Source organism: Acanthochromis polyacanthus, chromosome 9 (genome assembly GCF_021347895.1).
Source record: "Acanthochromis polyacanthus isolate Apoly-LR-REF ecotype Palm Island chromosome 9, KAUST_Apoly_ChrSc, whole genome shotgun sequence".
NCBI lineage: Eukaryota > Metazoa > Chordata > Actinopteri > Pomacentridae > Acanthochromis > Acanthochromis polyacanthus.
In genome coordinates, this window is record NC_067121.1 from 28,602,110 (window position 1) to 28,621,540 (window position 19,431).

The 19,431-nt window shown below is 38.6% G+C and overlaps 1 protein-coding gene across 1 annotated transcript; it reads right to left on the reverse strand.

Annotated features, from left to right (window-relative positions):
* Positions 1-4,130: 4,130 nt before the first annotated feature.
* LOC110948054 (AP-2 complex subunit mu-A) lies at positions 4,131-18,954 on the reverse strand. The gene is made up of 13 exons (XM_022189429.2): positions 18,782-18,954; positions 17,288-17,409; positions 12,406-12,671; positions 12,061-12,143; positions 11,434-11,439; positions 11,151-11,286; positions 9,878-10,022; positions 9,552-9,569; positions 8,898-9,017; positions 7,132-7,267; positions 6,879-6,976; positions 6,572-6,683; positions 4,131-5,257 (listed from the first exon to the last, which is right to left on the reverse strand). Exons 2-13 carry the CDS (start codon positions 17,359-17,361, stop codon positions 5,123-5,125), a joined length of 1,329 nt encoding a protein of 442 aa, XP_022045121.1. The 5' UTR covers positions 17,362-17,409; positions 18,782-18,954; the 3' UTR covers positions 4,131-5,122.
* Positions 18,955-19,431: the final 477 nt, after the last annotated feature.

A 19,431-nucleotide genomic window follows, 5' to 3' on the forward strand; every position in this document is an offset into this window, starting at 1 on the left:
CCAAGTCTCTCCAATTCATAAAATTGCAAGTTTCTATCAAACATCACATTGTTGCCAACATCTAAACCAGGGGTGTCAAACATGTGCGCCATCTTTGACACCCCTGGTTTGCCAGAGGGTCCAATCCGGCGACGCTGTAAGGTGGAAAAACTGCAGATTGTAAATATGTAAAACTATAAGATAATTTCTAGACCATGACAAGTTTTTTTCATCATAAATTAAAATACTAGATGGTTCATTGTTCATTGGTCATTGTCTCACATTTTTGGAATATTTAGGGTCCGAGTACCAACGGTGCCGAGGGACCCTATTGAAACACGAGGGTTTCTTTTTCTTCTTCTTCACTCTTTTCCCATCTTTTCAAACTCCACTTTGGCGGCCTAAACATACCCCAAAACGTGTCAAACTTTGCACGCAAATCAGGACTGGCAAAAAAATTTGATGTGTTATAGGAGTTGTGCACGTGTGGCAAAATGGCTCCATAGCGCCCCCTGTAAAATTGAAAAAGTGGTCATTAGGCCAACTGCCACAACGTTTCATCTACAGCCACAATATTGGGGGGCATATGCAGCACATCAGGACACACGAAAGTCAATCATGGCCATGCCCTCAACCCAACAGGAAGTCAGTTTGCTGTAAATTTTTTCTAATTAATAACTCATCAGGGGTAAGTCCCAGAGACCTCAAATTTGGCCAGTATATGCAACAGACCTTCCTGATGAAAATTTATCAAAATGCTCCGCAAAAGTCAAAGGGTGTGGTCATGGCGACTCCCAGAAATATTGATCCTTCGCCATCAAACAGGAAGTGTTGTCTAACTCTCCTGAACATGCTCCAATCTGCCTGAATTGTTTTGTTTTGGAAATGTATGATCAGAGTCCTGCCCTGATGACATCCATGTAGTTATATACATTCACAGTCATAGCGCCACCTTGTGGTATCAGGAAATCCACTTTTTTTTTTTTATACTTTGATGTTTTATATATATATAAGTACAATCCAGGCCAAACGTGGGAAAGCCAGATCACATTTGTGCAAAAAAAAATTGTCATAGTTACATTGGTGCAAAAATTTCAACATGATTATCATACAAAGAATCGCTCATCAGAATATTTCCTTACTGTCACCATCAGGTACGTGTAACCATAGACATAATAAAGAGTAGACGCTGCTCGGGGTGCTGCGCAGCGAGAAATACGGCCGCCATCTTGGTACTAGAATATTTTGATGTTAAGCTCTACTGTAGACAGGTATTTTGCAAACACTGTAAACACACACACTCTAATATATGTTAGAGAAGCAGATAATGGCAGTAAATTATTTTAATGATTTGAAGAGACAATATATGATTACGCTATATATACATATATAAACAAAATACTGATTAATGAACACATATTTCTATATAAAACAATATATATATATATATAATCATTTTCTGATATATCTTTTTTAATATATATGTATGAATTATATTGATAGTCTATATATGATTTATATATAATAATTTTCTCTGATATATTGATTATATTACTACTCCACATATGATTTATATATATTATGTTTTCTGATACTCCATACATACATGATTTATATATGTAGTATGATTTTCTCTGATATATAACTTTTATCTATGATATATATATATATGTGAATGATGTTGATACTCCATCTATGATTTATATATATTCATTTTCTCTGATATATAACATCTATTGTTTTATATAGAAATGTGTTAATTTGTCAGTATTTTGTTTATATATGTATATATAGCGTAATCATATATTGTCTCTTCAAATTATTAAAATAATTGACTTTACTGCCATTAGCTACTTCTCTGATATAATTAGTGTGTGTGTGTTTACAGTGTTTGCAAAATACCTGTCTACAGTCGAGCTTAATATCAGAATATTCTATTACCTATTATTATTATTTTGGACGACATACTAAACTATGAAGTTTTTGTGACGTTTTGGACCACATTATGTCTTTGTTGCATTTTTGGCGACATACCAAACTATGACGTTTTAGTGATATTTTGGACGACGTAGTAAACTATGACGTTTTGTTGTATTTTGGACGACATACTAACCTATGATATTTTTGTGACATTTCAGACGACATACTAAAATATGACGTTTCTGTCATATTTTAGACGACATACTAAACTATGACATTTTGGACGACATACTAAACTATGACGTTTTAGTGACATTTCGGTCGACATACTAAACTATGATGTTTTTGTGATATTTTGGATGACATACTAAACTATGACGTTTTAGTGACATTTCGGTCGACATACTAAACTATGATGTTTTTGTGATATTTTGGATGACATACTAAACTATGACGTTTTAGTGACATTTTGCACCACATACTAAACTATGATGTTTTTGTCACATTTTGGATGACATGCTAGAGTATGACGTTTTGGTGAAATTTTGGACGACATACTAAACTACGAAGTTTTTGTGACGTTTTGGACCACCTTATGTTTTTGTTGTATTTTTGACGACATACCAAACTATGACGTTTTAGTGATATTTTGGACGACATACTAAACTATGACGTTTTTGTCACATTTTGGATGACATACTAACCTATGCTAGCCTAGCCGCGCTAGACCCAGGTCTGAAGATGCAAGGCGTGGGCTAAAAGGTTGTCTTTCAAATCACTCTGCAGCAATTGGGTAGGTATACAACCAATCAGTGCAACGAATAGGCTGACATAGTTTCTAGAGTGCTGGAAATCAGAGGATGCGGGAGTTCGGTGAAGCCTTATTTATACAGTCAACTAACTATGACATTTTAGTGATATTTTGGATGACATACTAAACTATGATGTTTTAGTGACATTTTGGACAACATACTAAACTATGACGTTTTTGTCACATTTTGGACCACATTACGTTTTAATATTGTATTCAATATTGATTTATTTTAAGAAATAAACTAACGAATACACACACACACACACATATATATATATATATATATATACATATACACACACACACACACACACACACGTACTCCGTTTGACTCCACCCTTGCTGATGATCCACTTCCGTTCTCAGAAAATTATAAAATGGACCTTTTTCGTTTGTCTCTTACTGATTTGACTTTTTTGTTATTCTAAATATAAAATGAAAGTCAAAGCATTTTTAAAAATTTCGTATATCCCTTTTGATCATGGAAAGGAAAAACGCCTTGTATCTCAATATTAATTTTTGCTGTCATTTTGTTTCCTTTTTGTCTCGCTTGTTTGATTTTTGTCATTTAGCTTTATTTCTTGATTTGCATATTGTTTTTGTCGTTTTGTTTTGTCTCGCTTCTGTTTTTCATTGTTTCTCGCTGTTGTCATTTATGTAGTTCTTCGTCATTTGTCTATTTTTTTGTCACTTTGCAACGTTTTTGTCATTTTGTATCTCATTTTTGACATCTTGTGTCTCATTTTTGTAATATTTTGTCTTAATTTTGTTTTTTGTCTGACTTTGGTCATTCTGATCATAAAGTAGAATACTGCATCATTCAGTTCCAGATACCTGTGACTAAATGTTTTGTGCCCTTGTAGACACACTGATCTATAAGTTGTAATCTGTAGCTGATAAACTGAGGCATAATATTTTTGAAACTGAGTTTATTTTTCTTAAGAAATATTAGGTCGTTCATAATGTTTTGCAAAAAGATTACTTAAATGCAGACTTAATCAAAACACAGCTTTTTGAAAAAAAAAATGGACTTATTTATAGGTTATGCTCTGACTTTACTGTTCTGGCCCATTTGAGATCAAACTGGGCTGAACTCAGATGAGTCTGACACCTCTGCTCTAAACCGATCATCTGCATTTCCATCATGGCCAGTAGTGGACAGAAACTGTGGCACCTGACTCCAAAACCTACAGCTGCTCTACTCTTACTAGACTCCAGTCGTCTACATTTGCATGACACCAGAACAAAGTTGGGCTCGAGTCAGACAGAAATCTACCCAGCATGCTCTCTGCAGCCAATGCTGGTGATTTATTTTGCACAGGCTCATCTCAAATGTGTCCAACATAAGGAGGAAACAGCCAACAACCTAAAATAACATCAGTGGAATTGAAATGCAAACACACACATACAGGGTAGGTGAGGTTTGGTTACATAGTCAGATTTTATTGGACAGAACGGTCACCAGGGCTACAAACATGAAGAAGCAGACAGTGGCGAAGCAAACGCCAGGGGGAGACGTCACCTCACTGCAAACCCTCCCAGAGCCTGATCTCTAAATCAAAATAGTGTGACAGAGTTAATCTTAGTGCTTAAGAAACATTTGGGGAATTTGGGTCAAAACAAGCTTATCAGGATGATGGTTGAAACCTCAGAACTGTCTGGAATGTTTCCCTTATGTTTAAACTTCACTGACTAAATGCCAGAAAAAGGAAAAGTAGCAGAGGAAAAGGATCAATACACTTGGAAGTACAAACATTGCTTGCACGTATCTTTTCCTTTTTTACTTTGAGGATAATTTCACTTTTTCGTCCTGTTGAGTGGCAATGACCATCCCCAGAAAACACAGATCAAATATCAATCGATTCATTCAAAGGGTCTACGGAGACAGAAGTCGGTATACAGGAACTATATCAGGGTTCATTTTAAACCACCACAGCTACAAACCATCTTTACCAGGGATAACTCTAAGACATGTGTGACTTCTAAAGTAACTGCAGAAGTAGATAGTGGGACAATAACACTGAATAAACACAACAGAGCCTCCTGTCCTCTCCCCCTGGACCCCCCTGCATCACTTGTCTTTTTCTTTCGGACACCGGTTGGCTTACTTTGTTTTTTTTCTTTTAACTCATCACTACGAGATATATACGATACAATGGTTCACATTTTGCATATATCTGTGCATTATACCATATTTACTTTTTTTAAATTGTATTTTTAAACGATGTAAATTCGATCTCCAACACCTAGTTAGGAAGGGGGGATGGGAGAGAAGCGATAAGGGCTGAAGGGAAGGAGGGGGAGAAAGTAGGAAAGGGAGAGAAGAAAACAAAACAAAATAATTCTTAACAGGATAGATGGGAGGAGAAGTGGTCAGTTTGCTGCCTGGCAGGTGGAGGGGGTTGAACTTTAGCAGCGGGTTTCGTAGATGCCGGAGCGGCCGATGTACCGCACCCATTTGATGACATCGTGGTCACTGTAGTTGAGCTTGGACTCAAACACCTTCAAGTAGCGCACCTTCAGACCAGATGGCGCGAAAGGAACCTGCAGGGGCGAGAGGAGGAGGAGTTAGAGCGTGTCGGGATCTGTGAGCCGCACGGGCAGGAAGCGCGTTTGTGTCGTCTGAGGAAATGGTAAACAGGTTGTGATTTGCATGACAGATACTGAGATCTCATTTAACCCTCCTGCTGTCCTCATTCACAGGCACCAAAAAAATGGTTTCCTTGTCTGAAAAAAAAATCCAAAAATTCAGTGAAAAATTCCCCAAATTTCTGAAAATTTGCAAAACCTTCAGGAAGAAAATTCTAATAATTCATTAAAAATTTCAATTGAAAGTTTTATTTTTATAAAATCCCCCCAAATTTTGCAAAAAATGAGTAAAAACCCCCCCAAAAATCCTAAAAATATCTAAAGTGATTACATATATCAGTAAAACTTATATTTTCTTTAAGAACATTCACAAAATTTCGCTGGATTTTGGTTGACTTTTACGTGAATGTTCTTAAGCAATATTTTTAACATTAGTTTTTTTCCAAAATTCCCCAAATTTCTGAAATTTTGCAAAACCTCCAGGAAGAAAATTCCAACAATTCCTTAAAAACTTCCCTCAAATTTAAAAAAAAAATAAAATCCCCCAAATGTGGCAAGAAAATTCTTGTAAATATTTTCATAAAATAAGTAAAAATCTTCCAAAAAAATCCTGAAAAATCTAAAGTGATTACATATTTATCAGTAAAACTTTTAATATTTTATTTAAGAATATTCACATAAAAATCAACTAAAATCCAGCGAATTTTACTGGATTTTAGTTGATTTTTATGGGAATGTTCTTACAGAAACATTTTTAACATTTCTTTTTTTCCACCAAAAAGTGTTCAAAGATTTCCCAAAAATGTTGAAAATGTGGACATCAGAAGTTTCACTTTGAAAATAGAATTTTCTGCCATATTTTCAAACTTTAAAATGGGTCAATTTTGACCCGCAGGACGACACGAGGGTTCATCCTGAGTCCATTTGTTGGGCTGCCAACTCTGTACTGAGTTCTGCTTCGCTTTTATTTCACAGACAGCGTTGATGAGTTAAAATGCTGCAACTAACTTTTTGAAATCGTATGTTAAATACTATTTTTTAATAGCACAATAATTTGTGCAGCACTGGAAAAAATAAATTTAGTGATTTTATGAGTGTGCAGAGGATTTGAGACAGTCCAAAGTCTTCAGTAGAACACATGTGCAGCTGGAACAAATGATCTCAGATTTGGAAATCTACCAGAAAGTCCAAAGCTGTGTGAAATCAGAGTTTGAGTGAGTGTCATACTGAAAGAAAGCAAAGGATTTAACTATACTATTAAATTTGTACCTCAAAGTTCATAGAGATGGGAGGCCTGGCCCATTTCTTCTTATCGTTGGTTGGCAGCAGCTCAATCTCAGCACTGATCTGAGACTCCTTCATCCCAGCCATGCGTTTGATCCTGCAAACACACAGAAACATATTCACTTTTAAAACTGCACATACTATGAAAAAAACTGCCTCGAAATGGGGAACAGAACAGGGTTAAACAAGCAGAGGCCTCAAAGAGATGAGGCGGTTGATCATTAACTGTGCAAAGAGCAGAAAACAAGTTTGCTTTTCTCTCATGAAATGCTCGTGCAGAGCTGCCACTCACTTCCACACGATGGCGTTCTCACTGGCCTTGTACTTGGCTTTTCCCTTCATACAAATCACCTGCACACCACTGGTGTTGAGGGGTGTTGGGATGCGCACCTGGGGAGTGAGCATAGACACTTTATTTTTAACGTCATCAAAGTTTAGACTCATAATCACGGCAGGATTACACATTTCTCAATCTACAGTTCGATTAGAATGCAAAGAAAAAAACAGTTTTTGCGTGTTGAAGAGCTAAAATTCTCTGCGCTGACCTCAATCTTCTGAGCCAGCAGAGAGGGTTTGAAGTTGGACTTGATGACCACTTTAACCTCCAGTTTAGTGCGGCCAACCTCCCTAACCAGAGGAATAACTCGGAACGGCAGGATGATGTCCTTAGTGGTGCGATATCTGCAAGGTGGAGGAGGAGGAAAAAAAGCTTTAACCCTTTAAGCTTCAGTCAATTCCAGCCGTTTTCAGTACAAAAAAATCGCTAATATTCTATTTTCAAATAAAAAAAATTACGAAAAATACGGGGAATATTGGACGGGCATCGCGAGGTGCTTTTCCTTGAAAATGACCGATTCGGGGATTTTATACCGACTTCAGGACATGTTTTGGACAAAATAGTTTACTGGCTTGTGTCGTCTGGATGTAAAAGGTTGGATTATGGCCGTTTTTTGTGGAATCTTTTTTTTTGTGTGTAATAATAAACCCGGAAATGTGAGTCGCGCTGTGTGCGTTGAAGCCGTGTATAGAGAACGGATGGATGAATATTTGTTTTTGTCGGACAAATGTGTTTTTCTCACCCGCTGTAGTAATCGCATCTGAAAGTGGTTTATACCGGCGGATTCATGAGAATCTAAGCTTTCCATCGGCGTATAGTGTTTGTATAATCGTGTTTGCAGCCGTCGGACATTCTTGAAATTCCTATGCAAATTAGTAGGTGTACCGCCGGCGGTACACCTACGACGCACTGAAGCGTAAAGGGTTAATGTGAACAAACTTCAGCAATTTGCATAGAATGAAAACATGGAAAGCCAATGTTATGTCGTTTGACCCTTTTTAGCTGTAAGCATATCATGTAGGAATCAGTTTCAGAAATACTTCATTAATCTCCCAGTGGAAATAGTTTATAATTCGTCAGGTGACCATCATCTTTTTCAGCTGTCATCAATGCTGCACCCAGCTTTTATAATTTTTTTTTAACCCGTGCCGTCCTGTAAGTCAAAACTGACCCGTTTTAAAGTTTGAAAATGTCGGGGAATAGAATATATTTTCACAGTGAAACTTCTGATGTCCACATTTTCAACATTTTTGGGAAATCTTTGAACATTTTTTGGTGGAAAGAAAGAAATGTTAAAAATGTTTCAAGAACATTCACACACAAAAAAAAAAAAAATCAACCAAAATCCAGTGAAATTCGCTGGATTTCAGTTGATTTTTTGTGAATGTTTTTAAAGAAAATATTAGAAATTTTACCGATATACATGTAATCATTTTAGATATTTTTAGGATTTTTTTGAAAATATTTACAAGAATTTTCTTGCCACATTTGGGGGATTTTTTTTTTTTTTTAATTTTGAGGGAAGTTTTTAAGGAATTGTTGGAATTTTCTTCCTGAAGGTTTTGCAAATTTTCAGAAATTTGGGGAATTTTTTTGCTGAATTTTTGGATTTTTTTTCAGACAAGGAAATAATATTTTTTGGTGCCTGTAAACAAAGACAGCAGGAGGGTTAAGCAGCTGTGAGTGCTTCTTGTAGAAAATCTCTGAACTTTGCATAAACGCACTGGTGCCCCTTTCGTTCTTTTATCTATCAACGATGACAGACTGTTGATGTGTTAAGCTATTACCGTCACAGCAACAAAATCCCGCAGCATGGTCAGAGAAATGCTTTTAATGAGGCACTCCTGCCAGAGAAAAGCTCTATATAGACACATGCCCTAACTCCTCACTATCTTCTGTCACATTCTATTCTTGTCAGAAAGTTTAATAATAAATAAACAGCTTTGAAAGGTGAAAGAAAATCAGTGCACTGACCTCATGAGCTCATATTCTCCATCAGGGGGGATGAAGCTGATGCTACGCTCCGAGTCAAACTTACTGAGACGCACACACTGGTGGAAAGTGCAGTCGTCGATGGCTATGGACTGCTTCCCACTGTCAGGACAGAAAACACATCAGACACACACTTACACAAGAGATGGAATAACAGTCTGCTAGCTTAATACAATATCTTTTTTTAAAAATACATATGATTGCCAGTCTTCAAAAGATAAAACTCTCCCTCAATTAATGGTCAGAATTAAAAGAAACAATATATGAGCAAACATGGAAACACGGTTGCTAGTACCAAGACACGTAGTTGAGGTTAATGTTCTGTAGTTAAACAAATCACAGTTTCTGTTAGGTGTTTGGGTAAAGGGTTAAAAGTCAAGCAGGAAGGTGTGGGCAAATAAAACAGACAGACAACTCTACAAAAAGAGGGAAACAACCACCAGGCACTACACTGACGAGAAAACGAGGCGTGTTTCGTTTATATTGAGAGTGTGTGGGGAACAACAGTGCATGAGATGTTTCTTAATTTGCCTAAAAAAAAAAAAAAAAAGGGCTTTGACAAGACAAGTATGTGTGTGTGATTAAGTGTGTGTGTGTTGAAGTGGCAGAGGGTGAGGACACTTGTCAGTACAGTACCTTCCTCCCCCTAAATCACTGAGGTACAGCACATAGAAAAGAAAGAGAGGGAAAGAAAGGAGAGATGCATCCAAAGGAAAGAAAAATTAAAAAAAGAAATTAAAAAGCCTGTCTTGTTGCAAACAACAAGACAACACTGATAACACAGACAAAGGGCTAACAGACACCAGCCTCTTAAACCTTAACAACAATGAGCTTCCTTGTCAGGGTTTTAAAGGTGGAACTGTTCTCAATAACGAAATGCAAAATAGCTACATGATGTTCAGCCTCGCTTGTTTTAATATGGTTAATTGCAGCGGTTCAGTTTGCCGTCTTGCACCGCTCACCTCTTCCCTGCATCGTCCGACGCTCCTCCCTTGCCCTGCTTGTCGATGACAATCTTGTCATTCATGCCAAATTTGCATTCAGGCATTCCGCTCAGGTAGCTCTTCATCACTACTCGGCCCGACACGTGGGCGCTCAGGACCTGGCCTGCATGGAAGGACGACAAATATGAGCTATTCATCCAAAAACTGCACATGGAGTACTGATAATTTAAATGTACACTTTGCTTCAAAACAGAGCATTAGAATTTGTTATCACTTTCAAAATAAATAACGTGTTTTATCACAAACGTAACGTAAACTCAAGATTCAAGACCTTTATTTATCAAAAACACAATTACCGTAATTTCTGGACTATTGTGCGCCCCTGACTATAAGCCGCAGGTGTTCACGTTGTAACATGAGATATTTACACAGAAAGATTTTTTAAACTTTTAATTAAATAAATGACTGAGTTGAAGAAGTTAGTGTGAGTGTGGTTGATTTAATTCGAACGGTTTCATTGGTCCATTGTGACCTGTTTGGTAATTTCACTGGTCTGATGTGACGAGGCTAAACGTATTGAAGGCATGAAGCTCGTTAGCCCGTAAAAATCTATATATTAGCCACATCGTTGTATATGCCACAGGACTCAAAACGTGACAAAAAAGAAGCAGCTTATAGTCCGGAAAGTATGGTATACATAGTATAATGCGCAGTGAAATGTACTGCACCTGTTCCAGACCGAAACAATAAAAATAATAGGAATAAGATATTCAAGAAATCAATTTTAAAAAGTTTAGACAGTCTGGTGGATCTGTAAATAACATTTTTAAAGCCAGCATTTTGTATAATTGTTAACAGACCTGCACATAAATTTCTCCGACTTTGGCTGCAACTGTAAACTCAGCAACTCCTGCTGCTGAGGAAGACTGTGATCCGATCAATGGGACAATAATAGTTTATAAATCAGCCTCATTGTTTAGTCGGCTACATTAAATCTTAATGTGTATATCATCATGAACAGGAAGTCCTCAAAATAGAAATGTAAACACACTTACATAAAAACAAGGTAAGTATTAAGTAGCACTGTTATTGCTGAAGAGTATTAATGCTAATGTTAACTGTTGGCTGCACAGACTGTGTGGGAGATATATCCAGAAATAAACGTAAAAAATAAAACAGCACTAAGTTGCTTTCATTAATAAAGAATCAACATTGCTGCCACTTGTTGTTCTGAATGATAAAATTTCACTGAATCATCCATGTCAGTGATCAGCCCTCCATAAAAACAGACCTTGTGGTGACATGAGCAGATTGACGCTTTCCAGTACGTCCAGGAAAAGCTCATTGCGGCGATACTTGATGCCCTCGCGACGCCAGCCGATCTGCCCCGTCACCTGGCTGGTGATTTGAGACTGCTCCTCTTTTGTCTGGGAGACAGAGCGAGAAACCGCATCACTACCGACAAATGGAAAAGGTCGACAGACTGACAACAAAAAGAGGGCGATGAAAGGGGGTCATCAGCACTACAGGGAAGGTGGAAAACAAATATGACACGAGCTTCAGTAGGATCTCACCTGGTGCTGAAGTGTCCAACGATGGAAGTTGTTGAAGGAGACAAGAGACAGAAACAGAAGAAAATGATTTCATTTCAAAGGCAAATATTAATCACACAGTGAGTATACATACATTATACATAAAACAGGACCATGTTCTTTTTTCCCTGCCCAGTTTGAGTCTCCAATATTTGTATTTTCCTGCATTATTCAAATAGTAAGGCCCTGATGGTTTCATGTAAAGCTCTGTATTCTATATTTTATATGTTTCATCAAGAGAATTAAACACAGCTGGTTATTGTTTCACTTTTAGCACAAAGTCATAGGCTCCAGCATACACTAGTGTAAAGGATAATAATAAACTAAGGACCCGGAAATAGATCAGGTAATAAATTATTAATACCAATCTCTCAGAAAATGCCTTCACCAGCTTCTGATCAAATTACACAATGTAGTTATTATCCATCAGATGTGATTCTCCAGCTTCTTGTTTTAGCTTAATCACAAGACAATAACAAACTACATGAAGACAGCACTCACTACTAGGCTGTTATATTAGCCGAAACTGCACTGTATCTCAGAAACTACACTGTATATCCTTTCTCTGTCTGCCTAAAAGGATTACATCACTAGATCTGCCTTGCTGACCTGTCCCTTAATGCCCTGCTGGGTGATGAAGGTCTTCAGTGCTCCAGTCTCTGAGTTTTGGGGGTAGCCAAAGTCCAGGATCTCTGTGTGGACACAAACGGATAACTATCAGTAAGAGATAAGATGAGAAAAAACTAGGACATGCATGGCTGGAAAGAACCAGAACGAATTGGGACACAAACATTAAGGCAGGATAATGAAGACACTTTTTTATAATTAGAATTGAATATGACACCAAGAAGACAAGAATTAATGTTCTTTAGCCTCCATCAATATTTACTGGATTAAATGTATCGTTTGGATAAGCCGATCGATTCCACACGTAAACAAACACTCATTATCTACCATCAAGCAGCTCGTAGATGAGCACAAAGTTGTTCTTGATGTTCTCCTCGCTGATCTTGCCGAAGTAGGCCGTCATAACATCGCACATTTTGTAAAGGAACTCGAACACCATGGCAGCGTTGACATTCTGCTTGGTGACGGCCGCCAACCAGATGTTGGAGCGCTTGACATGGAAGAAGCTTGTGCGGGCAATGTTGGTCACCGGAGATCGAACCTGCTGCCGGGCGTGAATCACGTTCACACGGAACGCATCCACGGCATTACGCCTAAGATGTGAGGATGAGAGAGACAGAAGGATAAAGAGAGAGACGTTCTCATTAATAGCTGAGACACTTGTTTTAGGCTTTTGCTTAACAGTGAGACTGCTGTTGACATTACTCCACCCTTTGACATCCTGTGAAAATACTGCTGAAAAATAGCTACAGTGTGACAAATAAATCCCATCAGACCTCAGGGGAAGGTTCATCCATTTCAAGAAATAAAAAGTCAGACATTTTCCAACCAACCAAAGACATTTGGAGTTGGTGCATTTAGAGGGACAGCGGGAGTGTTGTTTTGTGTAAATTGTGATAAATACCATGGGAAAACAGAAGACCAAGGAAACAGCATCATAATTAACTGGACTTTATGTGGGAAGAGGAAAAAGTTTTAGTCACGTATTCATCGATGCATCGTCCAAACCCGATCATGATTCGGGGAGAAGTGTCATCTGAATTACATCTGAACGGAAATCTATGGAAGTGAGACAAAGTATACTTTAGCTTATTGCCAAAGCTACTTTGGGAAACTCTGCCCTGATTAACGTGGATTTATAGATAACAGGGCTTAGTGCAAAGGATGCAGCATGTTCCAACAAGAATACCAAATCCTGCTGACAAATGCCTGGGAACATCCTGAGGTCCATTTCCAGACAGAGTGCAGACCTTACTGATTTCTACACATAACTTACAATACTATCAGTCACAAGTACATCAAGGAATATATAAGATTTCCTAACCAAAAAACATAGACATTTAAACCACTGTCATTGCTCTATTTTTTCCTACTTAACATACCATGAAGAAGAAATGAACCAGGCACGTGCAACCGGCAGCCTTCTTGGTTGATGTTATATACGTTGGAAGACAATGTCTTCTCACAAGTTTGGTAAACTCGGTGTGGTGATTACTGAATGTCCATGACAACTGATGTCAGCCTAGAAGGCTGCCATGATGTCTGCCTTATCACTAAGCTGCTGATAGATCACCTTATAAGCTGGAAGACATTGGTCTATGGAATGTATAAAAGAGCATTCAAGCTTGATATTTCAATAAATCCAACTACAACATCTTAGCCATAAGATCACAGATAGCTGTAGAGTACATTATTAAATTCAACTCCCACATTTACACATGAGACTGTAAAAAAGGTCAAACCATCTCTGAATTTGTGAGAGAGAAAAAAAAAATCAGGACAGGAGCAAAAGATGAGAGGACTAACTTAACCATCATGCTCAGACTACATGCTTAGGCACCAGCAGAGCTAAGTGTGAGCAAAAATATTAACTGAAGGGAGACTGGTATTGGCTGAATTCTTGGTTTTGATTGATCTGCTGTTATATTTCAGTATACGATGGCTTATTCACCACTCTAATATCATGACAAGTGGCTCATGCTATTCCTCATCAGGAATTTGTCTGTGGCATCAATGGACATGCAGATTAGGGTATAATGGGGTCATTGATCAGTGGCCATGAAAGGGAAGGATCATGCTTTAGAGGCTGGAACGTCTCTTACCTATTCCTACAGGGGCCAAGATGAACAGATGGAGGAAAATGGTGATACAGAGGATAGAGAGGAAAAAAGGATGAAGTAAAAGGAGAGGCGAGACAAAAATGCACAAGAGACATTTTCGTGCATCATGTAGACAGAGTGAGTAACATGGAGTTTATTATGATGCTATCTTTGCAACCAAATACGTTGGTTAAAGGTTAGCAGCGTTACACTGGCCTTTAATGTACTGTTATAATACAACAGCATGGCAAGTGAGTAGCAGCAATTTATTTCAAGTTGTATTTAAGCAGTAAGTAAAAGCTCATTATGTACCAGAGCCATCACCACAACATCCTAGCACATACACTGCAGGCTTATGAGCAACAGAGCATCTGGTTCCCACTGCACTGCTACAGCAGTAAGGACAATCACAAATGATGCTGATGATGTCAACAAAAAAATCCAAGTTGAAATGTGTGGACAATAACGAGACACATGGATTATTCTGGTGAACACAATATGAAAAGTCACTGTCTTGGTCTTAGTAGTTTTTACATGTTTTAGGACAATTAACTGTGGCAACAAAGACAATGAATGTAATTTGCTTCCTTTCCTTTGTTATTCAGGGTTCTTCTGTAGTACAAAGACTGAGGAAGCAGAGACAAGCAGCTGTGTTTGTGCTACTGCAAGACAAAGATGGAGCAATGATAAAAATAAAGCAAAAACAATCACTTCACTGATTGCTGCCTAGAAACAGGGCAGTTTTAGAAGAGCTCCTCATACACACAATTCCCTGCATAACAATGCACATATCTAATTCAGACAGACTATGAAACTGTGTCTAAGTGGCTAATGCAACTGGTCTCACTGAGCAGCTCAAAAAAAGCAACGCAGCATGCACTACTTTGTCCTTTTCCATGGTCGTTGCTGTGCCACTTCCTCTATAGCTACAGCAACAACTGAGTCAGAGATTAAATGCTTAAACATGTTTTCAGGTGTGCACAAAAAAGTAACCTACTGACCCAACGCTGCTGCTGTACACTCACACTGACACTTTGAGAGTACAAGGAAATCGATTCCTACCCTTCTGCCCTCTTTGTACCTCACCAGCCCTCACTGTGTCAGTCTACAATGGACTGGACCGGTGTCAGTGCTGGCAAACATCCTACCCTGAACTCAATATAATCATTGAATGTGACTGGATTTACACAGCAAGTGGTGAGTGAGTGAATATATGCACTGAGGCTCTGTATTTCCTTTTCAAGTCAATTGCACAGTGTGTCACAAAGCAAACAAAAGAAAGTCAGTCAGATCTTCACATCGACTGTGTTCTTCTGGCCACACTACAGAGTCCTTGTCTATAACAAAACCACTGATACATAGCCTATGTGAATATATGTACATCTTAAGCAGTGGGAAAAAAATTATGATTTCAATAACATTCAATTTATAGCAAGTTTTGTAAAGGTGATCTTCTGATCGCCACATTCAAATGCGTTTTTTTTTTAAAGAAGGGTCTGTGCTTTAAAGCCATTTTAACATGACGTTATAACAACCAACCAGCCACCACTTCATGCCCAATCTAAGAAAATGCTTTTCTTTGAAATAGCTGTACATTTTTAGAAAGCTGCAGTGCCCATGTTTCACTGCAAGACAAAAAGGTGATGGTGACTGTCAAAGCTGAAAACAAGCATACCATACTTGCAGCAATTTGCAAATGTGTATTTAGAGGGAGGGGGGGACTCGATTTGTATGACATGTAGAATGTGAATCGACAAACAAAGCCAGTGCAGCAATGATGGAGCTTCCTTTAAGATGATTTGCCTGCAGCCACAATTCTTTTTATGAAACATATGCATATAAAATTGAAAAATATATGCAAATTTGTGTTTCCATGCTGGTCAAAGGAATCTACAGGAACATTTTTTGTGATTATCACTGTGATGTACTTCACCTATCTTAGTCCTGAATGTAAGTGATACCATCTGCAGTTATACTATGTGGAACATCAGAACAGAACAAAACATCTGAATATCACTATTATTTAATCAGATAAATCCTCAAAAGATAACATCACCAAATCTGAGTTTAAAGGGAATATACACTGCATCTTCTTCATAAGGGTGTGGATCTTTCTGTATGCAATGTTAAGCGTGTACAGATTGCAGCGTTTTAATGTGCAGTACAAAACAGAAGTCATTCTGTTCTCATCACATTCCTTTAAACAGTCAGATTTGAAATATTTCTGCTATATGTATCCTGATACGTAATGCAACAATGGATACTTTGAGTTCCATGTGTTTGATTTACATGTTGGTCATGCATTATGTGCGTGCAATACTATGCATTATTCACTTCTATGTAGTTACTTTATGCTTTGCATTATGTTTTCCGCTGTAATTTTCTACATGTGCTTTCATGTCATTGCTACTCTTTGTTTTCAGGCTCTTGCCTTTTTCTTTACTTCGACTTTTCAGCAGTGCAGAAACTGCTAAATATACATTACCCCTAATATGCTAGAGGTAAAACTATGTTTTTGTTTAATGCATCTGACTCCAGTATATAACTAATGCAAGAAAAACATGCTGCTTGTTTAGGGCATTATTGTTCAGGTATTTGCCTTGCAAACAGATTGTACACAGGGTATTAAGTAAGAGATGTTTATGGAGAGGACAATGATGCTTCTCAGAACTTCTCTGCTGTGTGGTTGTAACTAATAACTTGTGTCTTGGAAGCCATGTCAACACCGAAGTCAGTTTGGAGGAGTTTTTCACACAGCTGCAGTTAATCTTTTAAGTAGGAGGTGTGGCTTCATAAGCATGAGTAAACCAATCCATTGCCTCATACAATATGGGAAGATAGTGAATGGTGGCATATTTTTGTGTAAATATAGTGCTATTATATGGTTAAAACTGTATTATATGGACTATATATATATATATATATATATATATATATATATATATATATATACAGAGTAATGTGACCTCAGCTAGGAAGTGGGACATAATGCTCTGTCATCCAGGATTAACCACAACCTGTCCACTCACATGGGATCAGGAACATCTTACGGGCCTCAAGTTCCCCAAAATGTAGGAATGTCACAGCAGGTTTGCTACTGAAAAACGTACCCTATGTCATCTCGGTAGACTCGGGAGATGAGGACCTCCCCCTTGTGGTTGTAGATGAACAGTCCTCCAATCATTGTGGCTGCTCCTCAATCCCAACTTGCCATGGTGAAACCAAACCCCTCCTGAGAAGAGACAGACATGAAGGAAGGAAGGAAACAGGGGAAGGAAAGAGGGGTGATAGAGAAGTGAAAGCAGTGAAAAGTGAGGGAGTGACCGTTAGTACAGAGAAGCATTTGTCCCTCACATCCGCTTTTGCTGTCTCTCTCAAACACACAGAGATCACTCTATTGCCAGCTGAACATATCCTGCAGCTGCACCACTGTGGTGACTCATTTTTCTTTAATGTATGTGCATACAAATACATAAATCAGTCTTCCTTCCAATATCGGCTAAAAAGACTATTGCCACTCCAACCACAGGCATTACATGTTTTTCTTCGTGAGAGTGAGATTAAAGGCAGATTAGTAGCCACGAGTGTGAAGCAGGACGCCGCCAGGTAGTCAGCTAAAATCTGTTACTCTAAGTGCCGTTTTAATGCCAAGGGTTGCCTGGATCTGATTAGGCTAAACACGAAACCTTAACTAAGACTATAAGCGACGAACAAGTCCATTTACCTAAAGTCAGTGTTGCTGTTAGACAATTGATCTATTTATTGCTCAGACCAACAAATCAAATGAAGCTGCCCTCGTTTCAAGAATGGAGCTTCTGGAAATCAGGAGATGAAGGACGTGTTTGAAATTCTTCAAAAGGCAGAATCTAGGCAACTTTAACACATGGCTTTTAGAGGAAAAGCACGACTCTACTCCTATCCCAAGATTAGTTAAATATTTCCCCGTTAAGACACTGCTGAGTCGTGACCGAATAAACCGAGCACCGGACCTGAGGGGGTTTAATCGCCCTTTTATTGGCGAAGTCAAGATGTCTGCTTACTCGGGCCGTTTCCTAACGTTCATAAATTTTTCATAATTACTCATTTGTTCCTCGGCCGGATAGGAAAGTCTGTCCGAAACGCTTCGTTTTAAACCTTCTTAAGTGGCACTGATGAAGGCTTGACCTTCAGGTAGGATCAAGTGATGGAGAATACACCGAATGAGAGGAAGCTAGCTAATTTAGCTGACGATAGCGGGCTAGCAGGCGGTGGTGTTCAGTGGACCTGCGACTCAGTTAGTTTGACGGCTATTTATTATGTGGCGTTATTAATTACAGGAAACATACAACTTAGCAATGTAAAAGCGCAGCACAAGTTACTCCCCAGCAATGTTAAATCGTTGATAAGTGGCACAAAGTGTTCGCTATATTCTTTGTTTAAAATAAATCCTGCCTTTCCGTTATCATGCTAGTTGTAGCTTGACGTTAGCTTGCGCAGCGACGGCTAAAGTTGCTAACGTTAGCATCGAATGAAACCGCTTCACCGGCTTTCTTTTACGGTAACCGGGCCAGTGGCTGTTCATTTTGACGCGGAAAATACAACCGCGTCGTCTCCGGTGAACTTACCCTAGTTCTCTCACGAACCCCACCAGTCTTTCACTCCCCGCTTGGCCTTGAATATAGCCCGTGTCAGGATCCAGTGGGTTCCCAGTTCACACACCCGCTAATTCCGCTCCTTCCTCCCGGTCCTCTGATAGCTGTCAGCTGACCCGCCGTCCTTACGCACGACCGTTCCGCTGTGACAGGAAAAGGCGCGGCTGGAGCGGCGAGTAAACCGCACCCAGGCCTCGTTGTGATAAGCTACACGGGTTACTGGTGAATTATTATTGGTTTCACAGTACTTCATTAATTAATTTTGGTTTAAAATCTAAACAAGAAAGCACAGTGTGCTAGTTCTCTCGGGCTTTAGCTCATCCTAACTTGTGTCAATAAACACGAGTTGCAACAACTTACAGAGAGTAAGCAAGGAAGCAAATGTTACTGAGGGGGTTTAGCAAAGATCATACTTTGTTTGTACAAGTGTACGGAGCCCTTCTGGTGACATAGTAATAAATAAATAAATAGTGTCTACAATACAGCTATAACTTAACACAGATGATTGCAGGTTGTAGAGACGGTGCGCTCGATTTGCTTACCAAGTCGTCCAGGAATGATACCTAATTCGTGGCCACAATTTCGTATTTCGTGCGCACGTTTTACCTAATTCGTGGTCACAA

Bases quoted from the DNA above. Each gene is read 5' to 3' on its own strand.
- LOC110948054 (XM_022189429.2), bottom strand. From the start codon at position 17,361: ATGATTGGAGGACTGTTCATCTACAACCACAAGGGGGAGGTCCTCATC. The intron at 12,672-17,287 runs GTACGTTTTTCA...CTCACATCTTAG, and splicing joins GTCTACCGAGATGACATAGG to GCGTAATGCCGTGGATGCGT. The intron at 7,268-8,897 runs GTCAGTGCACTG...TCCACCTTGCAG, and splicing joins GGAGAATATGAGCTCATGAG to ATATCGCACCACTAAGGACA.